This window comes from Pseudopipra pipra, chromosome 3 (assembly GCF_036250125.1).
Source record: "Pseudopipra pipra isolate bDixPip1 chromosome 3, bDixPip1.hap1, whole genome shotgun sequence".
NCBI classification, from domain to species: Eukaryota; Metazoa; Chordata; class Aves; order Passeriformes; family Pipridae; genus Pseudopipra; species Pseudopipra pipra.
In genome coordinates this window covers 115,544,547-115,572,408 of record NC_087551.1, presented here as the reverse complement: position 1 = coordinate 115,572,408, position 27,862 = coordinate 115,544,547, and the positions used below count along the sequence as shown (strand labels likewise).

General features: G+C 57.2%; 1 protein-coding gene across 3 annotated transcripts; it reads left to right on the top strand.

The window, feature by feature from the left end:
• The first annotated feature begins 5,574 nt into the window (after positions 1–5,574).
• ZNF395 (zinc finger protein 395) lies at positions 5,575–26,451 on the top strand. 3 transcript variants are annotated; one of them, XM_064651215.1, is made up of 10 exons: positions 5,575–5,717; positions 10,487–10,697; positions 12,257–12,411; positions 12,684–12,796; positions 14,125–14,360; positions 15,375–15,475; positions 17,366–17,642; positions 20,033–20,125; positions 20,224–20,321; positions 22,691–26,451. In XM_064651215.1, the coding sequence occupies exons 2-10, from the start codon at positions 10,491–10,493 to the stop codon at positions 22,800–22,802; spliced, it is 1,392 nt and encodes a 463-aa protein (XP_064507285.1). In that variant the 5' UTR covers positions 5,575–5,717; positions 10,487–10,490; the 3' UTR covers positions 22,803–26,451. The 3 variants fall into 3 exon arrangements, with proteins under 3 accessions (XP_064507285.1, XP_064507287.1, XP_064507286.1); XM_064651217.1 differs by lacking the exon at positions 5,575–5,717 and having other exon boundaries at positions 5,936–10,697; positions 17,366–17,426; positions 17,517–17,642; XM_064651216.1 differs by lacking the exon at positions 5,575–5,717 and having other exon boundaries at positions 5,936–10,697; positions 17,366–17,426; positions 17,514–17,642.
• The last annotated feature ends 1,411 nt before the right edge of the window (positions 26,452–27,862 follow it).

The following is a 27,862-nucleotide window of genomic DNA, read 5'->3' as shown; positions in this document are numbered from 1 at the left end:
TGTCTGTGAGGGGACATCATGGGGGAGTGTCCATGAGGGATGAGGGCTCAGTGACCATCAGAGGAGATGAGGGGCGGCCATGGGGTGTGAGGGGCAGCCGTGAGGGGAGATCGTGGCAGGGAGAGGAGGGGTGTCCATGAGGGGAGATCTTGGGGGAGATCAGAGGTGTCCATGAGGGAGGATCATGGGGGAGATCAGAGGTGTCCATGAGGGAAGATATGGAGGGAGATGAGAGGTGTCCATGAGGGAAGATATGGAGGGAGATGAGAGGTGTCCATGAGGGAAGATATGGAGGGAGATGAGGGGTGTCCATGAGGGGAGATCATGGGGGGAGATGAGGGGTGTCCATGAGGGGAGATCTTGGGGGAGATCAGAGGTGTCCATGAGGGAGAATATTGGGGGGGAGAGGTGTCCATGAGGGAGGATCAGGAGGGAGATGAGCAGTGTCCGTGAGGGGGGATCATGAGGGGTGTCTGTGAGGGGGGATCATGAGGGAGATGAGGGGACATCATGGAGGAAGATGAGGGTTGTCCATGGGGTGTGAGGGGAGATCATGGAGGAAGATGAGGTTTGTCCATGGGGTGTGAGGGGAGATCATAAGGAAGATGAGGGTTGTCCATGGGGCGTGAGGGGCAGCCTTGAGGGGAGATCATGGGGGAGATGAGGGGTGTCCATGAGGGATGAAGGGCTGACCTGAGGGCAGGTCATGAGGGGAGATGAGCAGTGGCCATGAGGGATGAGGGGTCAGCGACCATCAGGGCAGATGAAGGGTGGCCATGGGATGTGAGGGGAGATCATGGAGGAAGAGGAGGGGCGGCCATGGGATGTGAGGGGCAGCCATGAGGGGAGATCATAGGGGGAGATGAGGGGTGTCCATGAGGGATGAAGGGCTGACCTGCGGGGAGATCGTGATGAGGGGCGACCATGGGATGTGAGGGGAGATTACGGGAGGAAGATCAGGGGCTGCCATGGGATGTGAGGAGCAGCCCTGAGGGGACGTCTTGGGTGAGATGGGCAGTGGCCATGAGGGATAAGGGGTCAGTGACCATCAGGGGAGATGAAGGGTGGCCATGGGATGTGAGGGGCAGCCATGAGGGGAGATTGTGGGGGGAAATAAGCGGTGTCCATGAGGGGAAATCATGGGGAGATGAGGGGTGTCCATGAGGGGAGATATGGGGGGAGATGAGGGGTGTCCATGAGGGAGGATATGGAGGGAGATGAGGGGTGTCCATGAGGGAAGATATGGAGGGAGATGAGGGGTGTCCATGAGGGGAAATCATGGGGAGATGAGGGGTGTCCATGAGGGGAGATATGGGGGGACATGAGGGGTGTCCATGAGGGGAGATATGGGGGGAGATGAGGGGTGTCCATGAGGGGAGATCATGGGGAGATGAGGGGTGTCCATGAGGGGAGATCATGAGGGGAGATGAGCAGTGGCCATGAGGGAAGACATGGGGGGAGATGAGGGGTGTCCATGAGGGGAGATCATGGGGAGATGAGGGGTGTCCATGAGGGGAGATAGGGGGGGAGATGAAGGGTGTCCATGAGGGGAGATATGGAGGGAGATGAGGGGTGTCCATGAGGGGAGATCATGGGGGGAGATGAGGGGTGTCCATGAGGGAAGATCATGGGGAGATGAGGGGTGTCCATGAGGGGAGATATGGGGGGAGATGAGGGGTGTCCATGAGGGGAGATCATGGGGACATGAGAGGTGTCCATGAGGGGAGATCATGGGGAGATCAGAGGTGTCCATGAGGGAAGACATGGGGGGAGATGAGGGGTGTCCATGAGGGAAGATATGGAGGGAGATGAGGGGTGTCCATGAGGGGAGATCGTGGGGGGAGATGAGGGGTGTCCATGAGGGGAGATCGTGGGGGGAGATGAGGGGTGTCCATGAGGGGAGATCATGGGGAGATGAGGGGTGTCCATGAGGGGAGATATGGGGGGAGATGAGGGGTGTCCATGAGGGAGGATATGGAGGGAGATGAGGGGTGTCCATGAGGGGAGATCATGGGGAGATGAGGGGTGTCCATGAGGGAGAATATGGAGGGAGATGAGGGGTGTCCATGAGGGGAGACATGGGGGGAGATGAGGGGTGTCCATGAGGGAAGAGATGGAGGGAGATGAGGGGTGTCTATGAGGGGAGATATGGAGGGAGATGAGGGGTGTCCATGAGGGGAGATCATGGGGACATGAGGGGTGTCCATGAGGGGATATATGGAGGGAGATGAGGGCTGTCGGTGAGGGGGGATATGGGGGAGATGAGGGGTGTCCATGAGGGGAGATATGGAGGGAGATGAGGGGTGTCCATGAGGGAAGACATGGGGGGAGATGAGGGGTGTCCATGAGGGGAGATCATGGGGAGATGAGGGGTGTCCATGAGGGGAGATATGGGGGGACATGAGGGGTGTCCATGAGGGGAGATATGGGGGGAGATGAGGGGTGTCCATGAGGGGAGATATGGGGGGACATGAGGGGTGTCCATGAGGGGAGATATGGAGGGAGATGAGGGGTGTCCATGAGGGGAGATATGGGGGGAGATGAGGGGTGTCTATGAGGGGAGATATGGAGGGAGATGAGGGGTGTCCATGAGGGGAGATCATGGGGACATGAGGGGTGTCCATGAGGGGATATATGGAGGGAGATGAGGGCTGTCGGTGAGGGGGGATATGGGGGAGATGAGGGGTGTCCATGAGGGGAGATATGGAGGGAGATGAGGGGTGTCCATGAGGGAAGACATGGGGGGAGATGAAGGGTGTCCATGAGGGGAGATCATGGGGACATGAGAGGTGTCCATGAGGGGAGATCATGGGGAGATCAGAGGTGTCCATGAGGGAAGACATGGGGGGAGATGAGGGGTGTCCATGAGGGGAGATATGGGGGGAGATGAGGGGTGTCCATGAGGGGAGATCATGGGGAGATGAGGGGTGTCCATGAGGGGAGATATGGGGGGAGATGAGGGGTGTCCATGAGGGGAGATATGGGGGGAGATGAGGGGTGTCCATGAGGGAGGATATGGAGGGAGATGAGGGGTGTCCATGAGGGAAGATATGGAGGGAGATGAGGGGTGTCCATGAGGGGAGATCATGGGGAGATGAGGGGTGTCCATGAGGGAAGACATGGGGGGAGATGAGGGGTGTCCATAAGGGGAGATATGGGGGGAGATGAGGGGTGTCCATGAGGGGAGATATGGGGGGAGATGAGGGGTGTCCATGAGGGAAGATATGGGGGAGATGAGGGGTGTCCATGAGGGGAGATCATGGGGAGATGAGGGGTGTCCATGAGGGAAGATATGGGGGGAGATGAGAGGTGTCCATGAGGGAAGACATGGGGGGAGATGAGGGGTGTCCATGACGGGAGATATGGGGGAAGATGAGAGGTGTCCATGAGGGGAAATAAGGGGGAAGATGAGAGGTGAGAAGCCAGTGGCCATCAGGGGAGGTGTAGGGTGGCCATGAGGAGATGAGGGGCAGCCAGGGGGATACCCTGGCCGGAGATGAGGGGACCACCGCGGTGGGACATGAGGGGCAGCTGTGAGGGGAGGCTGCTCTGAAACGCCTCCACTCAAGGGCTGCAGCAGCACAGCGAGGCACCTGCCCTCCTCTGCACACGTAACAACTCACTTTTCATTTTAATTCTCATTTGAAACAGGCACTGGGGTGACTTAGAAGCCCAAGGCTGAGGAGTTGGGGAGGAAATTTAGGAGCACTGCTGGAACAGGAGGTTTTGGCTCCTGTTTGGGTGCGTTGGAGAAGTTACCTTGTTTTTACTGGGAGGAAAAAAATACAGATACGTTGTTGAGAAACCACGTGAGGTTTTGTCTTTTATGTGATTAAAACCCCGCCCTGTCCCAGCATTTTACCTCGGACAACAGCAGCAAAATCCCACCTACGTTGTGTTTATTAGTTGGTGGTAAAAATACACATTTTTTTTTTCTTTTTGAGGCTGGAAATAGGCCCAGTGTTGGTACCATCAGCTCTGCCATAAAGGGGCAAAAGCAGCAAAATTAGGGATTTTTTTTGCCACGGGGACGAAAAGCTGAGGGTTCGAAGGGGGGCACTGCTGGTGTTCATTTAATTCTCAATTATTGATAAACAGAATTAGTGAGGCCGGGGAAGCTGCTCAGGAGGAACCAGGAGGTTCTGGATGTGGTGCAGGGATTTTCCAAGGTGGGATAAGGAGAGTGGGGTGGTGGGGAGTGCAGGGAATTGGGGGCAAGGGGAAGGGGATGATGGGGAACCCGATCCCTTGGGAAGGGGTGTGGGGAGCCCCAATCCCTCGGGAAGGGGTGTGGGGAGCCCCAGTCCCTTGGGAAGGGGTGTGGGGAGCCCCAATCCCTTGGGAAAGGGGCGGTGGAGGCTCCAGCTGCAGCGCTGGGACCCTCCAAGGTGTGGGACAAGGAGAGCAGAGTGATAGGGAATCACTTCCCTTGGGAAGGAGGTGATGGGGAGCCCCATCCCTTGGGAAGAGGGAGCTCCATCCCTTGGGAAGGGGGAGCTCCATCCCTTGGGAAGAGGGAGCTCCATCCCTTGGGAAGGGGGAGCTCCATCCCTTGGGAAGGGGGAGCTCCATCCCTTGGGAAGGGGGAGCTCCATCCCTTGGGAAGAGGGAGCTCCATCCCTTGGGAAGGGGGAGCTCCATCCCTTGGGAAGAGGGAGCTCCATCCCTTGGGAAGAGGGAGCTCCATCCCTTGGGAAGAGTGAACTCCATCCCTTGGGAAGAGGGAGCTCCATCCCTTGGGAAGGGGGAGCTCCATCCCTTGGGAAGGGGGAGCTCCATCCCTTGGGAAGAGGATGCAGGGGGAGCTCCATCCCTTGGGAGGAGGGAGCCCCATCCCTTGGGAAGAGGGAGCTCCATCCCTTGGGAAGGGGATGCAGGGGGAGCTCCATCCCTTGGGAGGAGGGAGCCCCATCCCTTGGGAAGAGGGAGCTCCATCCCTTGGGAAGAGGGAGCTCCATCCCTTGGGAAGGGGGTGCAGGGGGAGCCCCATCCCTTGGGAAGGGGGAGCTCCATCCCTTGGGAAGGGGGAGCTCCATCCCTTGGGAAGGGGGAGCTCCATCCCTTGGGAAGGGGGTGCAGGGGGAGCCCCAGCCCTTGGGAAGAGGGAGCCCCATCCCTTGGGAAGGGGATGCAGAGGGAGCCCCAGCCCTTCAGAGGCAAAACCCTCCAACGGGACAAAACTTAAAACACCCCGAAACCCCCCAAAAATAAACTAAAACCCAACCAACCAACCAACCCACCCAGGCTTTATAAGCGCAAAACACCTTCAGGAAGCGACAAGAACCGACCCCTCCCGCGCCCGCTCGGGTGAAAAGAGGAGCCCCGGGGGGAAGAACCAGGGAAGAATCAGGGGGGGCAACCAGAGAGAACCAGGGGGGAAGCGGGGAGGGAAGCGGGAAGAACCGGGGGGGGAGCGGGAAGAACCGAGGAGGACCGGGAAGAACCGGGGAGGATTGGGAAGAACCAGGGGAGCCGCGGGACGAACCGCGGGGCCGCTCCCCCTGCCCGGAGCCCCGCGGGCACCCCCGGGCCGGGCCGGCTGATCCCGGCGGGGCCGGGGCCGGCGGGGGCGTTGCATTTGGAGGCATCGGCGGAGCCAATGCGCAGGAAGGGGCCGAGCCATGTGGGGAGGTTGTTTACACCAGCCCGGCCCCGGGAGCTTTAACCCGGCCGGCGGCGAGGAGAAGGGCTCGGAGCGGGGGCTCCCCCCGGGCGCTGTGAGTAGCGCGGCATCCCCCCCCCCTTTACCCCCATCACCACCACCCCCGCACGGCTTCCTTCCCTCCTTCCCCTCCCTCCATCCTCCTCCGAGCACGGGGGAAAAAAGAGAAAGGGGAGGAAGGAAAAAAAAAAAAAAAAAAAGGGAAAAGAGCCAAAAAAAAAAAAAAAATAATGCTAAAAAAAAAAAAAAACCCGCGCGCGGTTCCCGCCCGGCCGCGGCTCCTCCCCGCCCGGCCAGAGGGAGCCGGGAAACCGGGAACAGGGAACGGGAGAGAGGGGGGGGAACGGGCGGTTCGAAACGAGCAGCGCCGGGGGAGGAGGGCGGGAGCCGCGCCGGAGGTAAGCGGGGGGTCGCAACGGGAGACACCCCCTCCCCTAAAAAACCCCTCCCGAACCCCGGCCGGCTCTGCGCTGCCTCCCCCGCCCCCGGCTCTGCCGAGCCCCCGTCCCTCCCCGGTCCCGGGGCGAGCACCCCCTTCCCCGGAGCCTGTGCCCCCCCATCCCGGTGTCTGTGCCCCCCCACACTCCGGGGTTCTGATGGTCCAGGGGCTCTGAGCACCCCCTTTCCCCGAGTGCTGCCCGCTGCCGGCCCCCGGGGGTCTGTGGCCCCTCCGGCCCGGTGCTTGTGCCGCCCATCGCGGTGTGTGTGTGCCCCCCCTGTCCCGGTTCATGCCTACCCGGTGTCTGTGCCCCTCCCTCCCTCCCCATCCCGGTACATCCCCATCGATCCTGGTGCCCATGCCCGCTCCTGCCCGGTGCCCGTGCCCCCCCCCCCATTATCCCTGTGCCCACCCTGCGTCTCTGTGCCCCCTTCCCTCCCCCCAGTCCCCGTGGGTGCCCACCCCTGCCCGCTGCCTGTGTCCACCCGCCCTTCATGCCGGTGCATCCCCCCCCATCCCGGTCCATGCCCACCCTTGCCTGTTCCCTCCCCCCATCCCGATCCATGCCCATCCCGGCACACGTCCCTCCCCCCGGCTTGCCCGCTCCGTGTGTCCCCCTCCCTCCCTGCCTGCCTCCCTCCCTGCCCGTGCCCGTCCCCCGCCCCTCGCACACGTGCCCTGCCCGGTGCCGCCCTCCGCGGCAGGCCCGGGCACCCTCCTCCTCCTCCTCCTCCTCCTCCTCCTCCTCCTGCTCCTCCCGTGCCTCCAGCCCTGCCATCTTCCCCACGTGCCCCGCACACGGGAACACCCGCGGTCCGTGCCGTGAATCCCTTGTGCCCGCAGTCCCTGCCACGAATCCCTGTGCCCGCTCGCTCCTCCCGGGGCGCCGTCACCGCTCCCAGAAAGTGCCAACTCCCTCCCTTTCCCTTCCCGGCTGCCCCTCGCTGCCGGCGGCTCCCCGATGCCTCGGGGAAGTCGCTCTGCCCTCGCCGGCACCAAAAACATGGATACGGTCGGGAGCGCGACCTCCAAATGCGTTTTCCTCCCGAATCGTTTTCCCTCCGGAATCGCCCGGCGTGGATGAGGGTCAGGGAGCCTTTCTTCCCCCGTGGTGACACATCCCTGGGCATGACCCAAGCTGTGAAACGAGGTGGAATTAGGAGGAAACTCCTGGAAGCGCTTGTTTTGTGTTATTGTCCGGGAGCGTCGGGATTTTTTGGTTCCGACTCGGGCTCGGCAGGTCCTTGTCGCCTCTTGGTTTAATACAGGCCCAAACTCTGTAAAAACGAGAGATCCCTGTGGATATATCCCTGTGGATATCTCCTTTCCCAGTCACACGGGGCAGGAGCGCGGTTTGGAAAGAGCTTCGGGATATTTTGGGATGAGAAGGGGCTTTTTTGGAAACCGAGAGCCGGGAGAGGGGAAAAACCGGGCTCGTTATCAGTTCTTGGCAGCAGCGTTTGGGGTCTGTTGTAGCCTGGACTTTTTGTGGTCCAGGTTGTTGATCCGTGGCAGGAGTTAGGCTGGATTTGAGGAGACCTACCAGCATTTATCCATAAAAAAAAAACAACAGGGAAAAAACCGGGTTGTGCTCTAACTGCACGTTCTCTGGAGAGGGGATTTGCGCCGGTGGTCCCGGTCGTGCAGCAGGGAAAGCGGGAGCTGCCTTTCTCCCGGCAAACCCCGGGCCAACAGGAGCCGGGATGAGCACTGGGACACCCTCCCCGCTTTTACCACGTCCCCTTCCTTGCTAATCCAGGCATTCCTCGTTTGCCAAACGGCGCTCCCGCTTTCCCAAAGCCGGTTCCCGGGCACAAGGGGCTGACGTTTCCTCCCCCCCCCCCCCCTCCAGGGTGGAGAGCTGGAAAAACGCCGGCCAAAAATACACGCCCGGGCGTCGCGGAGCAGGGGAATAATTTTGGGATCTGTGCCGGCTCTGACCCCTGCGGCGCGTGATTGGGAACAGCTGGGAGGGCTCCGGAGGCAGCGTGGCCTCCCCGGGCCCCGCCTGCCTTCCCAAGCTCCCGCTCCTCTTCTCGCTCCCGTGTTTTGGGACGTGGATGGAGGAGAAGGATTATTTTTTTTTGGCCTCGGTGTTTTCTCCCCGCCCCCGGGGCGCCCCAAATGGGATCCGGGCGGTTCAACGGTCCGCCGGGAGCAGATGTGGCTCCGAAAAGTTTGGGAGGGTTTTCCTTCCCCCCTCTCTCCTCCTTCCCGCTCCATTCCCGGGCCGGAGGAGGCGGGAGGGGGGGAAGGAAGAGGGAAGGCCAAGCGAAAAGCCCGAAGGAAATGAGAAGCAGCCTCTCCACCTTCGGCGCTGCCCTCCTGGCTGCCCGCCAGGAGCTGCCTCGGAGCCGGGCGGGAAGGCGGCCGAGATCCGGCACCGGTTTTCCACGCTCCCAAAATCCCGGGATATGTCCCGGCGCTGAGGTTTTTTCCCGGTGGATACGGGAGGAAACGTGTGGGGCGGTCGGTGCCGGCGGAGGGACTTCGCTCTGGGATGTGCCACCTCCGTGTCCCGCTCCCGGCCTTCCCGGTGTCCCTTCGGATGAGCGATTCCCGCGTGGATTCGTCAGGAAAACACACAAAAAAAGAACGGGTTCAAGGGCACCCCCCCCCCCCCCGTACGCTGCGAAATCCCGAAATCCGGCGTATTCCCGGGCGGGGCGAGATGAGAGGGAAGCCGGGAGAGCGGCCGCTTTGATCCCGCTCCAGAGGGAAGGTGCCGCCGGCAGCGAAATCCCTGCGGGCAGCCCTGGCACGAGGTGCTTTTCCCTGGCATGCCCCTGATCCCGCTTCACGCCCCGTCCCGCTCTTCCTGCTCCGTCCCTTTGCGGCTCCCCCCGGTCGCTGTTAATTTTCTACCCGGGATTCCGGGGCGGGACGGAGCGAGCGGAGCGCGTTCGGTTATCCATAAAACCCCCCCCCGCGAATCCCGGGAAGTCCTTTGAAGCGGGACGTGGCTCGGAGTAACCTTTCTTGGGACGGCTCCAGAGCTCCCTGTTCTGCCTGTGGGAGGCTTTTCTCATCCGAGATAATCCCGGAAAACCCCCCAAAACAAGGTGGCATCTGCCGTTAAAAACGCTGTCGCTCGGTGACAGAGCTGCCGGAGCCGTTGGATTTAGCAGGGATGTGGCTGGATACATCCCGTTCCCATGGGTTAAAGATCATCACAGAGAAACACTTCGGGATAAAAACGCTCCCGAGTCTCCCTTTTCCAACAGAGCAGGGCAGGAGGATGCTCCCGTTTTGCCGCCGGATCCGCTCTGGGAGGGCCGGGCGCGAGGAGAAACCTTTCCCGAAAAGGGGAGCGTTGGAATTCCCAGCTGGGAAGGGGCGCCGGGTTTTGCTGACGGGAGAGTTTTTCAGGGCAGGGAATTGCAGGATGCGCCGGGCACGGGCCCAAGTCTGGAGGTCAGGGTTGAAGCGGGAGAGGCGGGAAGAGCCGCGGCGGCCTCGGGATCGCGGCGGCTCCGGAGGGAACGTCGGCTCCCGGCGCTGTCCCGATGCATCCACAGGCTTTCCTTTGGGCTGGGGAAAAGGGAACAAAACATCCCTGTTTTGTCCCCAGAAGGATTTAGAAGCGACCACGAGGCCGAGCTGCGGGTTGATGGGAGCTCATTCCCGAGGAATCTCGGTGCCTGGGAGCGCAGGGCTTTCCCGGCTCCCATTGATGGTGTCGGGAAGACGCCGGCTGAGCTCCGTGGTCAGAAAGGGACCAGGCAGGAAGGGACCTGAGGGTTTGGATCGACAGGAAGCTGAACATGAGCCAGCAAGTGTGCCCAGGTGGCCTAGAAGGCCGATGGCATCCTGGCCTGGATCGGGAACAGCGTGGCCAGCAGGACTTAGGGAAGTGGTTCTTCCCCTGTTCTTGGCACTGGCGAGGCCTTGCTGTGAGTGCCTTGTCCAGTTCTGGGCCCCTGAATCCAGGAAGGACATGGAGGTGCTCAGAGAAGGGCAGTGGAGCTGGTGAAGAGTCTGGAGCACAAGTCCTGTGAGGAGCAGCCGAGGTAACCGGGGTTGTTTATCCCGGAGAGGAGGAAGCTCAGGGGAGACGGGAAAGGAGGTTGTAGCCAGATGACCGTCGGTCTCTTGTCCCAGGCAACAAGCAATAGGCAAGAGGCCACAGTCTTGTGTCCAGAGGAAGTTTAGGTTGGACATTAGGAAGAAGTTCTTCACAAGGAAGAGCGATCGGGCATTGGAATGGGCTGCTCGGGAGGTGATGGGGTCACCACCGTTCCCGGAGATGTTCAAGGAAAGACTGGATGTGGCACTGAGTGACAAGGTGGTGTTCGGTCCTGGGTCGGACTCGATGATCTCGGAGGTCTTTCCCAGCCCGGTGGATTCCGTGCTTCTGTGACGTCCCCGTGTCCCTCTCCCCTCAGTGCCATGGCGACCGCGCTGTCCCGGCGTCTGGGGAAGCGCTCCCTGCTCGGCACCCGCGTCCCTGCCGACGGGATGCAGGTCCCGGGGTTGCAGCCCGAGCCGGGCCGGGCTCCCGCCGCCCCCGAGGACGGATCCTGCGCGCTCTCCGCGGAGGAGAACGGCCGGGCTCCCGGATTCCCCGGCCTCCGGCAGCTCCACTCCGGGCAGCAGGTACGTCCCGGGCCGGTGGGATGTGCTGGGAAGCTCCTGGGGTTCTCCTGATGGGAAATGCAGCAGGGATGGGTAATTCCCAGGAATCTTTAGTGGGTGGTGTTGTTGATGCTCTTGGCCCTGGCTGTGTCTGAAGGATTTGGGCTGTGCCAGCTCAAGCAGAGATCCATCCCCTCCGGAGATATCCCCAATCCCAGCCAGGAGTGGGTCTCCAGAGAGGAGGGAATAACACCTGATAACTTCCCTCCTGTTTTCTCCGGCTGTCTGAGGTTGAGGGAGGCGGTTTTGATACCTGAAGCGGCTCCCAGCGGGGCTTCTCTCCCGTGAATTTATCCCACCTGCCCATAACCCACCTTCAAATCCGAAGGGAAGCTTCAAGGAGCCCCCTCCCGGCTCAGCCCTTGGAGCTCGGTCCGGGTTGAGGGTCGATGGTTTGGATGTCTGGGATGAAAAAGGGAGGAGTGAGGTGGGAATGCCCCCCCCCACATTCCATGTGTCCTGGGCTCCTGATGCTCAGGAGGGCCTGGCCTTGGCCAGGACACTGCCTGGGACAGGGAATAGCAATCGCTCTTAATCCCACTGGAGCAGTTCCCGTTAATTCCTGGCCAGGCAGCGCCGAGGAGACGTAAATCCCAAATCCTGGCTGCTCCCTGGGGATCCATAAAACCCCCTCTGGGCAAAACTGGAGGGCCCCTGAGTGGTTCTGTGGCTCCTCAACACAACCTCGATCCACGCACGCCTCGATCCTTGTTTTCAGGAAGCAGGGTCGGGATTTTCCGTGTCGCAATCCTTGCGCTGATTCCCTTCACCTTGATCCTGCCTTGGGAGGACTTTTTCCACCCCGGTTTCTGCTGGAGTGTTTCCACCCCATTTTCTGTGTGTGTGTGTGTGTCCATCCTGTGTCCATCCTTGGTGTGACACCCGTGGCACTTCCATGAGGAGATGCTCCCATTCCCAGAAATAGCTGGGAACACACGGAGCGTCCGTCGGCGCGCATACGTTTCCTTTATAACAGAGATAGGATCGGGCTGGTAGTGGTGGAAAAGTGCCCATCAGGAGGAGTTTGGCACTCTGGGAAGGAGGAGGTGAGGTTTGCACATCTCCTTTCCCTGCCCGAGGGAGCTGGGAGTGGAGGAGCCAAGGCGGGAATTCGGGATCGCTTCGCCCAGGAAGCCTCCGCTCCCTTGTTCCCCCCCCCCCCTTCCAGGTTTTAATCCTTTTGGCAATCGTGGGATGGTGTGGGAATGAACCCAGAGCAGACAAATCCCTTGGAGAAAAGTCCACCCAAAGCCACGACGCTCGGAGGCGGCTGATTCCAGCTCGGGAATTCCCTCAGCCTGGGATTGCTGGAGTTGGGGGGGAGGAAGATCTCTTGGGGGTGGGTCGGGATGAACCCTGACCACCCCTCTGCTCTGCTGGGACATCACTCAAGTCCGAGCCCTTCAGGACAGGATCAGCCTTCATCCTGAAGCCTTTTCCTGTGGGAAGAGCAGGTGGAGGGATCCTTTGGGAGGGCACGGATGGCGGGCGACACCAACCCCTCCTCGTGCCTTTTCCAGGTCCTCCCCACCTCCAGCGGGCAGGAATGTGAGCGGGGGAAGGTGCTGCTGCCAGAGCAGGGCTCGCAGGGCTGCTGGAGGGTGCAGGACACGCTCCAACCTCCCGCCGAGATCCTGCAGAGATCCGTGTCCAGCAGCATCGACGTTCCCAAGAGGTCCGTGCCTCTTCCCGGCGGGATCGCTCGGGCGGGAGAGGGACTCGCGGTGATGCCACGGATGTACCCGGGATTATCCAGGGGGCGGTTACGTTTAGGATTAAGGGGGATTTTTAATTTTTAATTTATTCTTTTTTTTCCCCTTTCCCATCCTTCCCGACGGGGAGGTCGCTGGGGGGGGGGGCGAAGTTACGGGTCGGGATCTCCGGGGTCGTATCCGGGCGGTTCCTCGCGCTTTTCCCTCCACGTGTTTTCCCAAATTCTGGACGCAGGAAAGGCGACGCCGCCGTGGAGATGGACGAGATGGTGGCGGCCCTGGTGCTGACGAGCCTGTCCTGCAGCCCCGTGGTGCAGAGCCCTCCCGCCGGCGAGAGCGGCCTCCCCCGTGAGTGTCCGCCCCGCGGAACGGGAGCCGAACCCCCGGAATTCCGGAGGGAGACAGGGAGGAACGCGCTCCGTGTTCCTCCTGGGAATCGCTGCCTGCGTTTGTTCTTCAGCCTCTGGCGCTGAAGAGCTGCTGGGGTGGTACCAGGATCGTGGAATGGCAGAATTCTATAGGGTGGAAAAGGCCTTTGGGATCACGGAATCCAACCGTTCCCCCAGCACTGCCAAGGCCACCCCTGACCCGTGTCCCCAAGGGCCACATCCACAGGGATTTGAAATCCCTCCGGGAATGGGGACTCCACCCCTGCTCTGGGCAGCTGGACAAACACTTTCCACGTGGGAATTGTTCCCAATATCCCACCTGAGCCTCCCCTGGCACAGCTGGAGACCATTTTCCTCTTGTCCTGTTCCCTGGGAACTGGGGACCCCCACCTTATTAAACTTCCTTTTAGTTGTAGGAGCTGGGACAGTGCCAGGATGGCACAGAATCCTTAGGGATGGTTCAGGTTGGAAAACCCCTCTGGGATCACGGAGTCCAACCACCCCCAGCACTACCAAGGCCACCCCTGACCCGTGTCCCCAAGGGCCACATCCACAGGGATTTGAAATCCCTCCGGGAATGGCGACTCCACCCCTGCCCTGGGCAGTCCATTCCAGTGCCTGACAGCCCTTTCCATGTGGGAATTGTTCCCAATATCCCACCTGCCCCTCCCCTGGCACAGCTGGAGGCCGTTCCCTCTCCTTCTATCCCTTGTTCCCTGGGAGAAGAGCCCGACCTCCCCTTGGCTCCCCCATCTTTTCAGGGAGCAGGAAAAGGTCCCTCCTGATCCCTCTTTTCTCTGGGATGAGCCCCCCCCAGCTCCCTCAGCTGCTCCTGCTGCTCCAGCCCCTTTCCCAGCTCCCTTCCCTTCCCTCCAACCGGGGTCAGGGACAGCCCTGGCATCGCCCTTGGGGGTGATCCCGATCCCCAGCAGCCATCCCAGGGGATGGGGAGCCCCGGCAGGAGTCCCAGCCCGCGAGGGGGGAGCGAGGGGGGCACCGCCCGGTCAGCTCCTTTTTTTAGAGGCCGTTTCATTCCCGAGGAGTCAGATGCGCCCGGCGGGATAAAAATAACCCCGGGGAGCCGTGGGAAATGTGCTCGTCCCGCGGGGCCCGGCTGTGCCCCGAGGAGGACGGGGCGGGGGGAAAAACCACCAGAGGCGCAAAGTTTTCGCTTTGCCGAGTTTTTTAAGAGGATGGTGAAATAATTAAACCCGTTGTGGGGTCGTCCAGCCCGGCCTGTGCCCCGGGTTGAAAGGGTGGGTTTGTTCAGCTTCCCCTTCCCCGCAGCCTCCCGGGCGTCCTGCGATCCCTGGAAGGAGAGCGGGGACGTCTCGGACAGCGGGAGCAGCACCACGAGCGGGCACTGGAGCGGGGCCAGCGACATCTCCACGCCCTCGCCCCCGCACCCCGCCGGCAGCCCCAAATACTCCGGCGAGGCCCTGAGCTCCCCCCGGGCCGACGACGGCTTCGAGACCGACTCCGACCCCTTTCTCCCCGAGGAACCCGCCCCCCGCAAGAGGAAGGTAGGTGGGTTAGGAGGAATGAGAGACCCCCCTGCAGCTCCAGGCTGGGCACAGAGGGGCTGGAGAGCAGCCAGGCAGGAAGGGAGCTGGGAGTTGGGATGGCCGGGAAGCTGAACGGGAGCCAGAGTGTGCCCAGGGGGCCAAGAGGGCCGATGGATCCTGGCCTGGATCGGGATCAGGGTGGCAGCAGGAGCAGGGAAGGGATTGTGGCCCTGTGAGGCCACCCCTGGAGTGCTGTGTCCAGCTCTGGGCCCTCAGCTCGGGAAGGACATGGAGGGGCTGGAGCAGGTGCAGGGAAGAGCAACGAGGCTGGGAAGGGACTGGAGCACAATTCCCATGAGGAGAGGCTGAGGGGGCTGGGGGGGCTGAGCCTGGAGAAAAGAGGGATCGGGAAGGACTTTTTCCCGCCCCACAACTCCCTGCCAGGACGGGGGAGCCGGGTGGGATCGGGCTCTGCTCCCAGGAAGCAGCAGTAGGACAAGAGGGCTCGGCCTCCAGCTGTGCCAGGGGAGGGTCAGGTTGGATATCAGGAAGGAATTCTTTCCAGAGGGGGTAATCAGGCTTTGGAATGGGCTGCCCAGGGAAGTGGTGGATTCTCCATCCTGGAGGTGTTTAAGGACAGACTGGATGTGGCATCAGTGCCATGGGCTGGGAACCACGGCGGGGTTGGATCCAGGGTTGGGCTCCATGATCTCGGAGCTCTTCTCCAACCCGGCTGATCCTGGGATTCCCTGATTCTGCGGTTGGAATGGAGGGGGCCACGTGGTCTCCACGTGGCTTCACGCACTCTGCCGCGTCCCTGAGCAGATGTTTATGCCCATCCAGGGATTTGCAGCTGCTTTTCCCCTTAAAATTCCCGATTCAGCTCCGTCCGTCACCCCCAGAGCCGTATCCTGGTGCTGTCCCTGTCACTGCCACCGTGGGGCTGAGCCAGCACCCCCAGAGGGGACAGTGCCACCCCTGTGCCACCCCAGAGGGGACAGGCAGGGGGTGACAGGGCCGTCTGTCCCGCAGAACTCGCTGAGGGTGATGTACAAGTGCCTGTGGCCGAGCTGTGGGAAGGTCCTGCGCTCCATCGTCGGCATCAAGCGGCACGTCCGGACCCAGCACCTGGGGTAAGGCCGGTTCCAGCTCGGGATTCCACCTCAGTCCCTGCCCAGACCCCAAATCCACGTGTATCCCTGCTGGGTCATCCCTAATTCCTGCTGGGAATAATACCAGTGGAGGAAATCCAGCCTTTTGTGCCAGGAATAATCCCAGTGTTGGAAATCCCACATTTTGTGCCAGGATTTCACCTCAGGATTTCACCTTTGGGTGAGGCCGTTTCCAGCTCAGGATTCCACCTCAATCCCTGCCCAGGCACCAAATTCACGTGTATCCCTACTGGGTCATCTCTAATTCCTGCTGGGATTAATCCTAGTGCTGGAAATCCCACTTTTTGTGCCAGGAATAATCCCAGGGTTGGAAATCCCACATTTTGTGCCAGGATTTCACCTCAGGATTTTTCCTTCATGAAGAAAAAAAATCAGTGGGTTTTGGGGAAAAAATCAGTGGTTTTGGGGGGAAATGGTGGGTTTGGAGAAAAAAATCAGTGGTTTTGTGGAAAAATGGTGGGTTTGGGGGGAAAAAATCAGTGGTTTTGAGGAAAAATGGTGGGTTTGTAGGAAAAAATCAGTGGGGTTTGGGGGGAAATGGTGGGTTTTGGGGAAAAAAAATAAGTGGTTTTGTGGGGAAATGGTGGGTTTTAGGGAAAAATCAGTGGTTTTGTGGGACAATGGTGGGTTTTGGGGAAAAAAATTGGTGTTTTTTTTGGGGAAAAATGGTGGGTTTGGGGGGAAAAAAATCAGTGGTTTTGGGGAAAAATGGTGAGTTTTGGGGGGGAAAAATTAGTGGTTTGGGGGAAAATGGTGTGTCTGGGGAAAAAAAATCAGTGGTTTTGGTGGAAAATAGTGGGTTTGGGGAAAATCAGTGGTTTTGGGGGAAATGGTGAGTTTGGGGGAAAAAATCAGTGGTTTTGTGGGAAAATGGTGGGTTTGGGGGAAAAAATCAGTGGTTTTGTGGGGAAATGGTGGGTTTGGGGGGAAAAAATCAGTGGTTTTGGGGGGGAAAAAATCAGTGGGTTTTGGGAAAAAAATCAGTGGTTTTGGGGGGAAATGGTGGGTTTGGGGAAAAAAATCAGTGGTTTTTTGGGGGAAATGGTGGGTTTTAGGGAAAAAAATCAGTGGATTTGGGGAAAAATGGTGGGTTTTGGGGGGAAAAATAAGTGGTTTTGTGGGAAAATGGTGGGTTTGTGGAAAAAATCAGTGGTTTTGGGGAAAAATGGTGGGTTTGTGGGGAAAAAAATTTGAGGGTTCTTTGGTAAAATGGTGAGGTGTTGGGAAAAATGTCTTTATTTGTTTTTTTCTGGGGGGGGATCGTGGTTTTTTGAGAAGCAAATGGGGTAAAATCATGGTGGTTTTTTTTTTAAATACAGGATTGGGGGGAAAAAATAGATTTTTTTAAAATTTTTTTTAGGGAAATTGGGGGAGTTTTTTTAGGAAAAAATATGAGTTTAAGTTTTGAAATTGCCCAGGTCGGGGGTGTATTTCAACTGGGGTTTGCTTTCCTGATTTTTCCGGGAATATCCCCCCCCAAAAAACACGGAGACCTCGCTCCCATCCGCGTTTCCCGCCGTGGATTTCCCTCCTCCTCCCTTCCCAACGGGATTGCTCCCGGGAAGGAGGGATGCAGTGAGAGGTGCTGGAGTGCCATCCAGCGCCGGAGAAACAACACCACAGCCTCCAGGAGCTTTTCCCTGCTGGATTTCCGCTCCGAAACGGGAATTTTTGGTCGCCATTCCAGCGTTTCTCTTCCCGGGAGAGCTGTCGATCCTCCTTGGAAGCTCAAGAGTGCTGCTGTCATGCTTTGGAGCTTGGGATTGCAGCTGGGAAGGGGCAGATCCATCCCCAAAAAAGCAGGACACGGGGTCACCTTTTCACCGCCGTCCCCTTCTTTCTTCACTCCAGGGACGGCGCTGACTCGGAGCCGCGGAAGCGGGAGGAGGATTTTTACTACACCGAGGTGCAGGTGAAGGAAGAAGCGGCCCCAGAGGTGGCCACCACCACCCCCACCACCCCCAGCCCCATGGCCACCTCGGCCCCCATCATCATCCAGCAGGCCCTGGCGCAGCCGGAGCCGCTCCTGCTGGAGCAGCCGGCGCTGGAACCCGCCCTGGCCGGCGCCGCCCTCAGCCAGTCGGCCCCCGGCTCCTTCTGGCACATCCAGGCGGATCACGCCTACCAGGTGAGCCGGGATCGCTCCCTGGGAATCTCTGGAAGGGTAGAGGGGTCGTGGCGAGGTTGGCTCCGCGAATCCCGCGGCGGGAGGGACGCGCTGTCGGCCCCGGAGCGGTTTCCCTGCGGCCCTTAGGCAACCAGCTTCCCTAAAACCTGGCTTTTAGGGATTTGGGTGCCTGTTCCTGGCAGGGGTGGAGCTGCCCAGCCTCTGCTTCCATAGCCCCTGGTTTTAGGGATTTGGGTGCCTGTTCCTGGCTGGGGTGGAGCTGCCCAGACTCTGCTTCCATAGCCCCTGGTTTTTAGGGATTTGGGTGCTTGTTCCTGGCTGGAGGGATGTTCTGTTGTCCCTGGAGTGGTTTCCCTGCGGCCCTTGGGCAACCAGCTTCCATAACACCCATTTTTAGGGATTTGGGTGCTTGTTCCTGGCTGGAGGGATGTTCTGTTGTACCTGGAGAGGTTTCCCTTCAGCCCTTGGGCAACCAGCTTCCCTAAAACCTGGTTTTTAGGGATTTGGGTGCCTGTTCCTGGCTGGGGTGGAGCTGCCCAGCCTCTGCTTCCATAGCCCCTGGTTTTTAGGGATTTGGGTGCTTGTTCCTGGCTGGAGGGATGTCCTCTTATCCCTGGAGAGGTTTCCCTGCGGCCCTTGGGCAACCAGCTTCCATAACACCCATTTTTAGGGATTTGGGTGCCTGTTCCTGGCTGGAGGGACGTCCTGCTGTCCCCCCTGAAGCTCCAAGAGGTTTCCCTTCAGCCCTTGGGCAACCAACTTCCCTAAAACTTGATTTTAGGGATTTGGGTGCCTGTTCCTGGCTGGAGGGATGTCCCATTTTCTCTCCTACAGCTCCAAGAGGTTTTCCTTCAGCCCTTGGTCAATCAGATCCCATAACACCCATTTTTAGGGATTTGGGTGCTTGTTCCTGGCTGGAGGGATGTCCTGTTATCCCTGGAGAGGTTTCCCTTCAGCCCTTGGGCAACCAGCTTCCCTAAAACCTGGTTTTTAGGGATTTGGGTGCCTGTTCCTGGCTGGGGTGGAGCTGCCCAGCCTCTGCTTCCATAGCCCCAGGTTTTTAGGGATTTGGGTGCCTGTTCCTGGCTGGAGGGGACATCCTGTTATCCCTGGAGAGGTTTCCCTGCGGCCCTTGGGCAACCAGCTTCCATAACACCCATTTTTAGGGATTTGGGTGCTTGTTCCTGGCTGGAGGGATGTTCTGTTGTCCCTGGAGAGGTTTCCCTTCAGCCCTTGGGCAACCAACTTCCCTAAAACTTGATTTTAGGGATTTGGGTGCCTGTTCCTGGCTGGAGGGATGTTCTGTTATCCCTGGAGAGGTTTCCCTTCAGCCTTGGGGCAACCAGCTTCCCTAAAACCTGGTTTTTAGGGATTTGGGTGCCTGTTCCTGGCTGGAGGGATGTTCTGTTATCCCTGGAGAGGTTTCCCTTCAGCCCTTGGGCAACCAGCTTCCCTAAAACCTGGTTTTTAGGGATTTGGGTGTCTATTCCTGGCTGGAGGGACATCCTGTTGTCCCCCCTGCAGCTCCAAGACGTTTCCTTGCAGCTCCAAGAGGTTTTCCATCAGCCCTTGGGCAACCAGCTTCCCTAAAACCTGTTTTTTAGGGATTTGGGTGCCTGTTCCTGGCTGGAGGGACATCCTGTTGTCCCCCCTGCAGCTCCAGGAGGTTTCCCTTCAGCCCTTGGGCATCCAGCTTCCCTAAAACCTGGTTTTTAGGGATTTGGGTGCCTGTTCTTGGCTGGGGTGGAGCTGCCCAGCCTCTGCTTCCATATCATCTGGTTTTTAGGGATTTGGGTGCCTGTTCCTGGCTGGAGGGATATCCCATTGTCCCCCCAAGAGATTTCCCTGCATCTCCAAGAGTTTTCCCTGCAGCCTTCGGGCCGGCAGCTTCCATAGCCCCCATTTTTAGGGAATTTTCTGGGATTTGGGTGCCTGTTCCTGGCTGGCAGCTCCACCCCCGGCCGGGCTGGAATGCAACACACCTTTTTGGAGGCGGATAACCCGGGGCTGGAATGCTGGAATGCTGCCCTGCCGGATCCTGCCCTTGGCACTGGAAAGCTGGGAATCTCGAGGCAGGGGGGTGGCATTTGTGTCCCTGGGGAGCTGCTCTGGGGCTGCAAGTGTAAATCCACGGCCTGTGGGTCCATTCCCATCCCAGGGAACGCGTGTGACGCCATCCAAAAGCGGGAAAACCTCTGGGAACAAGGGTGGAAAAACTCCCAACAGGCAGGATGGAGGGGAGGTGGTTTGGTTTGGGAAGTCCCGTCCCTGCCAAGGGTGACACCAAACATTCCATGCTCCAAGATTTGGGGCTGGGGGTGGTGGGGAAGGGGAGGCTGCGTGGGAATTTCCATGGAATGACCCCTCTTCTTCTCCCCCCCCCTCAACAGGCGTTGCCCTCCATCCAAATCCCGGTGTCCCCCCACATCTTCACCAGCATCAGCTGGGCCACCGCCACCTCCACCCTCCCGTCCCTGTCGCCGGTGAGTCCCGGGGCCGCTTCCCACCCCGTCCTTTCGGGATGCAGGGTTGGATTGGGAAGGGAAGGTGTCCTCACACCCATCCCTGCTTTTCCCCACAGGTCCGGAGTCGGTCGCTGAGTTTCAGTGAACCCCAAACGCCGCTGCTCAAATCCCACCTGATCGTCGCCTCCCCGCCCCGCGTGCCCGTGGGCACCAGGTGAACCTCCCAAAGCCCTTTTGCCATGGCCCTTTTTTTTTCCCTGCCCTTTTTTCCCTTTCCCCTTTTCCCCCTGCCCTTTTTTCCCTGCCCCTTTTTTTCCTGCCCTTTTTTTCTCTGCCCCTTTTTTCTCTCCCCCTTTTTTCTCTGCTCCCTTTTCTTCCTGCCCCTTTTTTTTCCCTGACCCTTTTTTTTCCATACCCTTTTTTCCCTGCCCCTTTTTTCCCTGCCCTTTTTTTCTCTCCCCCTTTTTTCTCTCCCCCTTTTTTTCTCTCCCCCTTTTTTCCCTGCTCCCTTTTTTCCCTGCTCCCTTTTTTTCCTGCCCCTTTTTTTCCCTGACCCTTTTTTTCCCTGCCCCTTTTTTTCCTGCCCTTTTTTTCTCTCCCCCTTTTTTCTCTCCCCCTTTTTTTCTCTCCCCCTTTTTTCCCTGTCCCTTTTTCTCCTGCCCCTTTTTTCCCTTGGCCATTTTTTTCCCCTGCCCTTTTTTCCCTGCTCTTTTTTTCTCTGCCCCTTTTTTCTCTCCCCCTTTTTTCTCTGCTCCCTTTTTTTTCCCTGCCCTTTTTTTCTCTCCCCCTTTTTTCTCTCCCCCTTTTTTCCCTGCCCTTTTTTTCTCTCCCACTTTTCTTCTCTCCCCCTTTTTTCTCTGCTCCCTTTTTTTCCTGCCCCTTTTTTTCCCTGCCCTTTTTTTCTCTCCCCCTTTTTTCTCTGCTCCCTTTTTTCCCTGCCCCTTTTTTCCCTGCCCCTTCTTTCCCACCCCCTTTTTTTCCCTGCCCCCTTCCCTTTTCCCCTCTTCCCTTTTTCTCCCTTCCCTTTTCTCCCCCTTCCTTCCTTTTCCTTCCTTTTCCTCCCTTCCTTCCCTTTCTCCTCCTTCCTTCCCTTTCTCCCCCTTCTTCTCTTTCTCCCCATTCCTTCCCTTTCTCCCTCTTCCTGCCTTTTCTCTCTCTTCCTTCCCTTTCCCCCCTTCCTTCCTTTCCCCCTTCCTTCCTTTTCCCCCCTTCCTTTCCCCCCTTCCTCTGTTTTCTCCCCCTCCCTTCCCTTTCTCCACATTCCTTTTTCCCCCCTTCCTGCCTTTTCTCCCCTTCCTTCCTTTCTCCCTCCTTCTCCCCTCTCCCCTTTCCCTTCCTTCCTTTTCTTACCCCCTTTTCTCCCCCTTCCTTCCCTTTCTTCCCTTCCTGCCTTTTCCCCCCTTCCTGCCTTTTCTCCCCCTTCCTTCCTTTTCCCCCCTTCCTTTCTTTCCCCCATTTCCTTCCTTTTTCCCCCTCCCTTCCCTTTCTCCACATTCCCTTTTTTCCCCCTTCCTGCCTTTTCTCCCTCTTCCTTCCCTTTCTCCCCTTCCTTCCCTTTCTCCCCTTCCTTCCCTTTCTCCCCTTCCTTCCCTTTCTTCCCTTCCTTCCTTTTCCCCCTTCCTTCCTTTTCTCCCTCTTCCTGCCTTTTCTCCCCCTTCCTGCCTTTTCTCCCCTTCCTTCCTTCTCCCCCTTCCTTCCTTTTCTCCCCTTCCTTCCTTTTCCCCCCTTCCTGCCTTTTCTCCCCCTTCCTGCCTTTTCTCCCCCTTCCTTCCTTTTCTCCCCCTTCCTTCCTTTTCCCCCCTTCCCTTCTTTCCCCCGTTTCCTTCCTTTTTTCCCCTTCCTTCCCTTTCTCCCCCTTCCTTCCTTTTCCTTTCTTCCTTCCCCCCTTCCTTCCTTTCCCCCCTTCCTTCCTTTTCCCCACTTCCTTTTTTTCTCCCCTTCCTTCCTTTTCTCCCCCTTCCTTCCTTTTCCCCCTTTCCTTCCTTTTCCTCCGCTTCCTTCCTTTTCCCCTTTTCCTTCCCTTCCTCCCCCTTCCTGCCTTTTCTCTCCCTTTCTTCCCTTTCTTCCCATTCCCTTTTTCCCCCCTTCCTTCCTTTTCCCCCCTTCCTGCCTTTTCTCCCCCTTCCTTTCTTCCCCCCATTTCCTTCCTTTTTCCCCCTTCCTTCCCTTTCTCCCCCTTCCTTCCTTTTCCTTTCTTCCTTCCCCCTTCCTTCCTTTTCCACCTTTCTTCCCTTTCTCCCCCTTCTCGCCTTTTCTCCCCCTTCCTTCCCTTTCTCCCCTTCCTTTCTTTTCCTTTCTTCCTTTCCCCCTTCCTTCCTTTTCCCCCTTTCTTCCCTTTCTCCCCCTTCCCGCCTTTTCTCCCCATTCCCTTTTCTCCCCCTTCCTTCCCTTTCTCCCTCTTCCTTCCTTTTCCCCCCTTCCTTCCTTTTCCCCCCTTCCTCCCCCCCCTTCCTCCTTTTCCCCCCTTTCCCCCCTTCCCTTTCCCCCTCCCTGAGCTGCAACAGAACCCACTTAAGGACCCTTCCCCTTAGATCCATGACCAACCTCCCGCTTCTTTCCCACGTCCCTTCCCTCTTTTCCCAGGAAAGTCCGCGGCGAAGCCAAGAAGTGCCGCAAGGTTTACGGCATCGAGCACCGGGACCAGTGGTGCACGGCCTGCCGCTGGAAAAAGGCCTGCCAGCGCTTCCTGGACTGAACCGGGGCATCCCTTTGCCACTTCCCATTCCCGTCCCTGCCCCGGGGAGCACCGGAATCCCTCCCTGCTGCAACCAGGGGAACATGGAAGTACCTCCCGGGGAGCCTCCGGAGCCGGAGCCGCGCGAAAACTCCTCCTCAAACTCCTCCTCCTCCTCCTCCTGCTGGGTTTGCTCTTTTTATAACCAAGAAAACCCTTTTCCCACCTTTTTTTTTGGTTTTTAAACCACCTTCCCTTTGGACTGGGATCGGGAAGGGAGGGAGTTGATCCCTCTTGGGGAGGGCCAAAGAGCTCCTCAAATTTTCCCAGGTCGACCCGAAAAATCCCTGGAACCTCTGGCTTGGGAAGGGAGAGGGGGAGGGTTTGAGGCACCTTCCCGTGTCTTTGACTGCCTGGAAAGTGCAAATCCCTCTTTTCCTTCAAGGAAAAAGGGGGGTCGGAAACGGCGACAGCTTTAAAAAGGAAAACGCCACGAGGAAGTCGGGAGCGGATTTTGGGAGCGGATTTTGGCAGGAGTTGGAACTTTCCGTCCCTGCTCCCGTCACCTCCTGCACCTCCAGAAAACCCCACTCGAAATATTTGAAGCAGGGGGAAAAAAAAAAGAGAGATTTTAGGGCAAAAGGTGGTTTTCCTCCTCGTTTTTAGGCTTTTGTGAGTCCGTTCAACTCCCGGGAAAAAATCTCCTTGCCGTGTCCTCCAAAGCCAGGCCGAGCAAGTCGGGTGGATTTAATTAAGATTCCAGCAGCTGGGAAGGGCTGGGAAGGGTTTTCCTTGGCATCCCAGTTCTCCAAAACACTCCAGCACAAAACCATGGAATGGTTTGGGTTGGAAGGGACCCTAAAGACGATCCGGTTCCGACCCTTTGCCGCGGGCAGGGAATGTTTCCTCTTGGATCCCGTGGAGTCAGTCGGCTCATCCCTGGATGAGCGTCGCGAGCTCGGCCTGGTTTTAAGGATTTCAAGGGTCGGTTTTCCTTAAAAAAAGCGAATCAAGTGGTTGGGAGAGTCAGACATTTCTCCCACATCTCCACGAGCCTTGTTTTTGGAGGAATCAGGTTCCCAGATCTCCAAGATTTTTTAAGGGATCCCATCAAGCCCGGTGGGAATCAGTCGGCTCATCCCTGGATGCGTCATGAGCTCAGCCTGGTTTTAGGGATTTCAAGGGTCAGTTTTCCTTAAAAAAAAGCAAATCAAGTGGTTGGGAGAGTCAGACATTTCTCCCACATCTCCACGAGCCTTGTTTTTGGACGGATCAGGTTCCCAGATCTCCAAGATTTTTTTAAGGGATCGAGTGAAGGGAAGCGCCCAGAGATCCATCTCCGTGTTTCCCGTGGGTTTTCGGGGCGGGTTTTTGGTTATTTTGTAATTTACCAAGTGTAGCAGCCGATCATCCCCCGGCCTGATCCTCTCTCCCAGCTCGAATCCCAAAGGAGAGAAGAGTTTTTTCCTTCTTGGGAGCGGGAATGTTGGGAAAGGGCCTTTTCCTCTCCCTCCAGCGGGTCGAGTTTTGTGGCAAAAAAATGACTTTTTTTTTTTTAAATATGAACCCCCAGCACTTCCTGCCCTCCAGCCTTTCCATCCTGTGTCGCCTCAGGAAAGTTCAGCCTCTTTTCCAGGTGTAGTGTTTTTTTTTTTTTTATGGGAGTCCCTCAAATTTTTTAAAGGATTTTAAAAAAAAAAAAAAATTCCGAGAGGCTCCAAGAGCACAAGAAAAAAAAAAAAAAAAAGATGAATTTCTGCTTTTCCTTGCACCTCGTGCCTTTATCCCTGGGACTCTGAGACACCTTCCCCCCCTCCAGGCAAAGCTGGAGATTTTATCCAGGTTTTTTTATGCCCTTTCTGCCCCGGATGGATCCAGAGGCGGCTCCGGAATCAGGGAATCGAAGGAAGCCCTTGGAATGGGCCTCATCCCGGCCCTTCCCGGCGGGATTGTCGCTGGAGGGAGCTCAGGTGCCCGAAAATTCAAGCAAAAATCACTGGGTTTCTGTTAAAAGGCTCTTTTGAAAATTATATATATATATATATATAAAATAAGGAAGGAAAAGGTCTTGGCTCTGGAAAAAAACATTCCCGGGTGATCCAGGGGGCTGGTGGGACACCCCCAGCCCAGGCAGTGCCTCCTCCTGCTCCTTTTTTTTCCCTCCTCCTTTCCCCCCCCCCCCCCCGCTCTTTTTTTCCCGCCTTTTTTTCCCGCTCTTTTTTTCTCCTTTTTTCCTCCTCCTTTTTTTTCCTCCTCCTCCTTTTTCCTCCTCCTCCTTTTTCCTGCTCTTTTTTCCCACCCTTTTTTCCTGCTCTTTTTTCTCCTCCTTTTTTCTCCTCCTTTTTTCTCCTCCTTTTTCCTCCTCCTTTTTCCTCCTCCTTTTTCCTCCTCCTTTTTTCCTCCTTTTTTTTCCTCCTTTTTTTCTCCTCCTTTTTTTCCTCCTCCTTTTCCTGCTCTTTTTTCCTCTCCTTTTTTTCCTGCTCTTTTTTTCTCCTCCTTTTTTTCTCCTCCTTTTTTCCCTCCTCCTTTTCCTGCTCTTTTCCCCCCCTTTTTTTCCTGCTCTTTTTTCCCCCTCCTTTTTTCCCTCCTCCTTTTTCCTCCTCCTTTTTTCCTCCTCCTTTTTTTCCTCCTCCTTTTTTTCCTCCTTTTTTTCTCCTCCTTTTTCCTCCTCCTCCTTTTCCCTCCTCCTTTTCCCTCCTCCTTTTTCCTCCTCATTTTTCCCGCTCTTTTTTTCCTGCCTTTTTTCCTGCTCTTTTTTCTCCTCCTCTTTTCCCTCCTCATCTTTTTCCTCCTCCTTTTTCCCTCTTCCTTTTTTCTCCTCCTCCTTTTTTTCCTCCTCCTCCTCCCACATCTCAGAGCACTTACCTGCCTGGCAGGGAATTCCCTGGCATAGGAATGTTTGATCCCAGCCTTTGACCAGGAGTGGGAAGTGCATCCAGCTGCTTTCCCGAGGGTTTTTTTTGCGGTACAGACTCCACTGGACAAAATTTGTCCTTAAAGCTCGTGGCTCTTTCCTGTTTGGTTTTTTTTTTAATTATTATTATTTTTTATAATTTTTTAATGGACAGACTGGTGCTGGGGAGGGCATTTTTCCCTTTTGGAATTCCTCTTTTGGAATTTTTACACTTTTAAACCAGAAAAATCTTGTCTTTTTACAGAAATAACAGGACCTTTCCACCGTGTCCATCGGGTTGGTTGACATCGGATTTTCTAACATTTCTAATTTTTTCACCTCCTTTCCCAATTTTTCCTGTTGTTTTTTAACTCACTTCCCAAAACCACTGTCGGATTTTCCTCCCAACACTTGAGTGGTCTCCAAAACCCCCTTTTTTTTTCTTTTTTTGGGCTCCAACTGGAAATCCAACTGGGAAAGTTTTCCCTCATCCACCCGCCCAGAGCTCGTCCGTGTCCGTATATAGGAACCTCTTAATTGGGCACTAATTAATTGGAGGCTGCTCTCCCATTTTTCCAGCCAGGATACTCTTCCTAGATTTTTTTTTTTAGCACAGGGGGGAGATTTGGTGGCAGCAGGGAAGGGGTTGGGGACACTTTTTGTCACCGTGGCCGTGCCACCGGTGCCGTATCTGGCGGCTTCCCCGTCGGCGTCGGAGCTTTTTCTCGACTTGTCTTCCGAGGATTATTTTTATTGTTTAAAAAAAAAAACAAACAACCCAAAACAAAACAAAACAGAAAAAAAAAAAAAAGAACAAACAAAAAAAAAAAAAAAAAAAAAAAAAGAGGAAAAGAAAAAAAAAAAAGCCTGAAAGGAGAGAAATGTGAAATGTAATTTTTACGAAGCGGCGAGAGCGAAATATATTTTATAAGAAATAAAAAGGAAAAAGTCGCCTGAAAAAAACTCCTCCGTGGTGTCTCCTTGGAGCCCAGGGCTTGGGGAGGGCAAGAGGTGGGTCTCCCTGTCCCTAATCCAGAGGTGGGGACGCTTTTCCTGCCGCTCGTCCTCATCCCGGAGATGTTTTTCCCTCCCCTTCCTCCTTGGTGGAGTTTAAGGACGCGGTTGGCACGACTCTTCCTGGCACCACTAGAGAGCGTCGTGTGCCCGCCGACGGCCCCGCCACTCCACATCCCGGCTTTTGGGGGGGTTTTCCCAGAAAAAAAAAACCTGATTTCATCAAGTTTTTAACGTGGAATCGCGGAATTATTCCTGTTGGGAAAGAGCTCCGCGGTCACCGAATCCAACCTGTGACCGATCCCACACCTCGGCACCGAGCGCCAGGTCCGGTCGTTCCTTGGGCACCTCCAGGGATTGGGGACTCCACCACCTCCTTGGGCAGCCCATTCCAAGGCCTGACCACCCTTTCCATGCAGGAATTGTTCCCGATATCCCACGTGAGCCTCCCCTGGCACAGCTTGAGGCTGTTTCCTCTTCTCCTGTCCCTCGTTCCCTGGGAGCAGAGCCCGACCCTTCCCTGGATCCATCAGGGAGTTGCAGAGCCAGAAGGTGCCCCCGATCCCTCTTTTCTCCGGGATGAGCCCCCCCAGCTCCCTCAGCCGCTCCTGCTGCTCCAGCCCCTTCCCCAGCTCCGTTCTCTTCCCAGCCCCTCCGTGTGTCCCATTTTGGGAGTGTCCCAGAGCTGCCCCCAGCCCTGGAGGTGCCCCAGCAGTGCCAGCACAGGGGGACAATCCCTTCCCTGCTCCTGCTGCCACACCAGGGCTGGCACAGCCCTTGGCCACTTTGCCCACCTGGGCTCGTGTCCAGCACCTCCAGGGCCTTTCCCATCTTTCCAGCCACTCTTCCCCCGGCCTGGAACATTCCACGGGGTTGTGGTGCCCCACCAGCAATTCCCGGCACGTGGCCTTGTTGCCCCTCGCTCCGTTGGCCTTGGCCCCTCAATCCCATGGATCCAGCCTGTCCAGATCCCTCTGGAGACGATCCTGATCTCCAGCAGATCCACATCCCACCCAACTCGCTGCCACCTCTGCCTGAGGGTGCCTCGATCCCAGATCATCCATGAAGATTAAACAGGCCTTTCCCGTCTTTCCAGGCACTCTTCCCTTGGCCTGGAACATTCCATGGGGTTGTGGTGACCCACCAGCAATTCCCGGCACGTGGCCTTGTTGCC

Excerpts from the sequence above, each read along its gene's own strand:
- ZNF395 (XM_064651215.1), top strand. The coding sequence starts at position 10,491 with ATGGCGACCGCGCTGTCCCGGCGTCTGGGGAAGCGCTCCCTGCTCGGC. Across the intron at positions 12,412-12,683 it reads AGCATCGACGTTCCCAAGAG|GAAAGGCGACGCCGCCGTGG; the intron begins GTCCGTGCCTCT and ends TTCTGGACGCAG. Across the intron at positions 15,476-17,365 it reads GTCCGGACCCAGCACCTGGG|GGACGGCGCTGACTCGGAGC; the intron begins GTAAGGCCGGTT and ends TCTTCACTCCAG.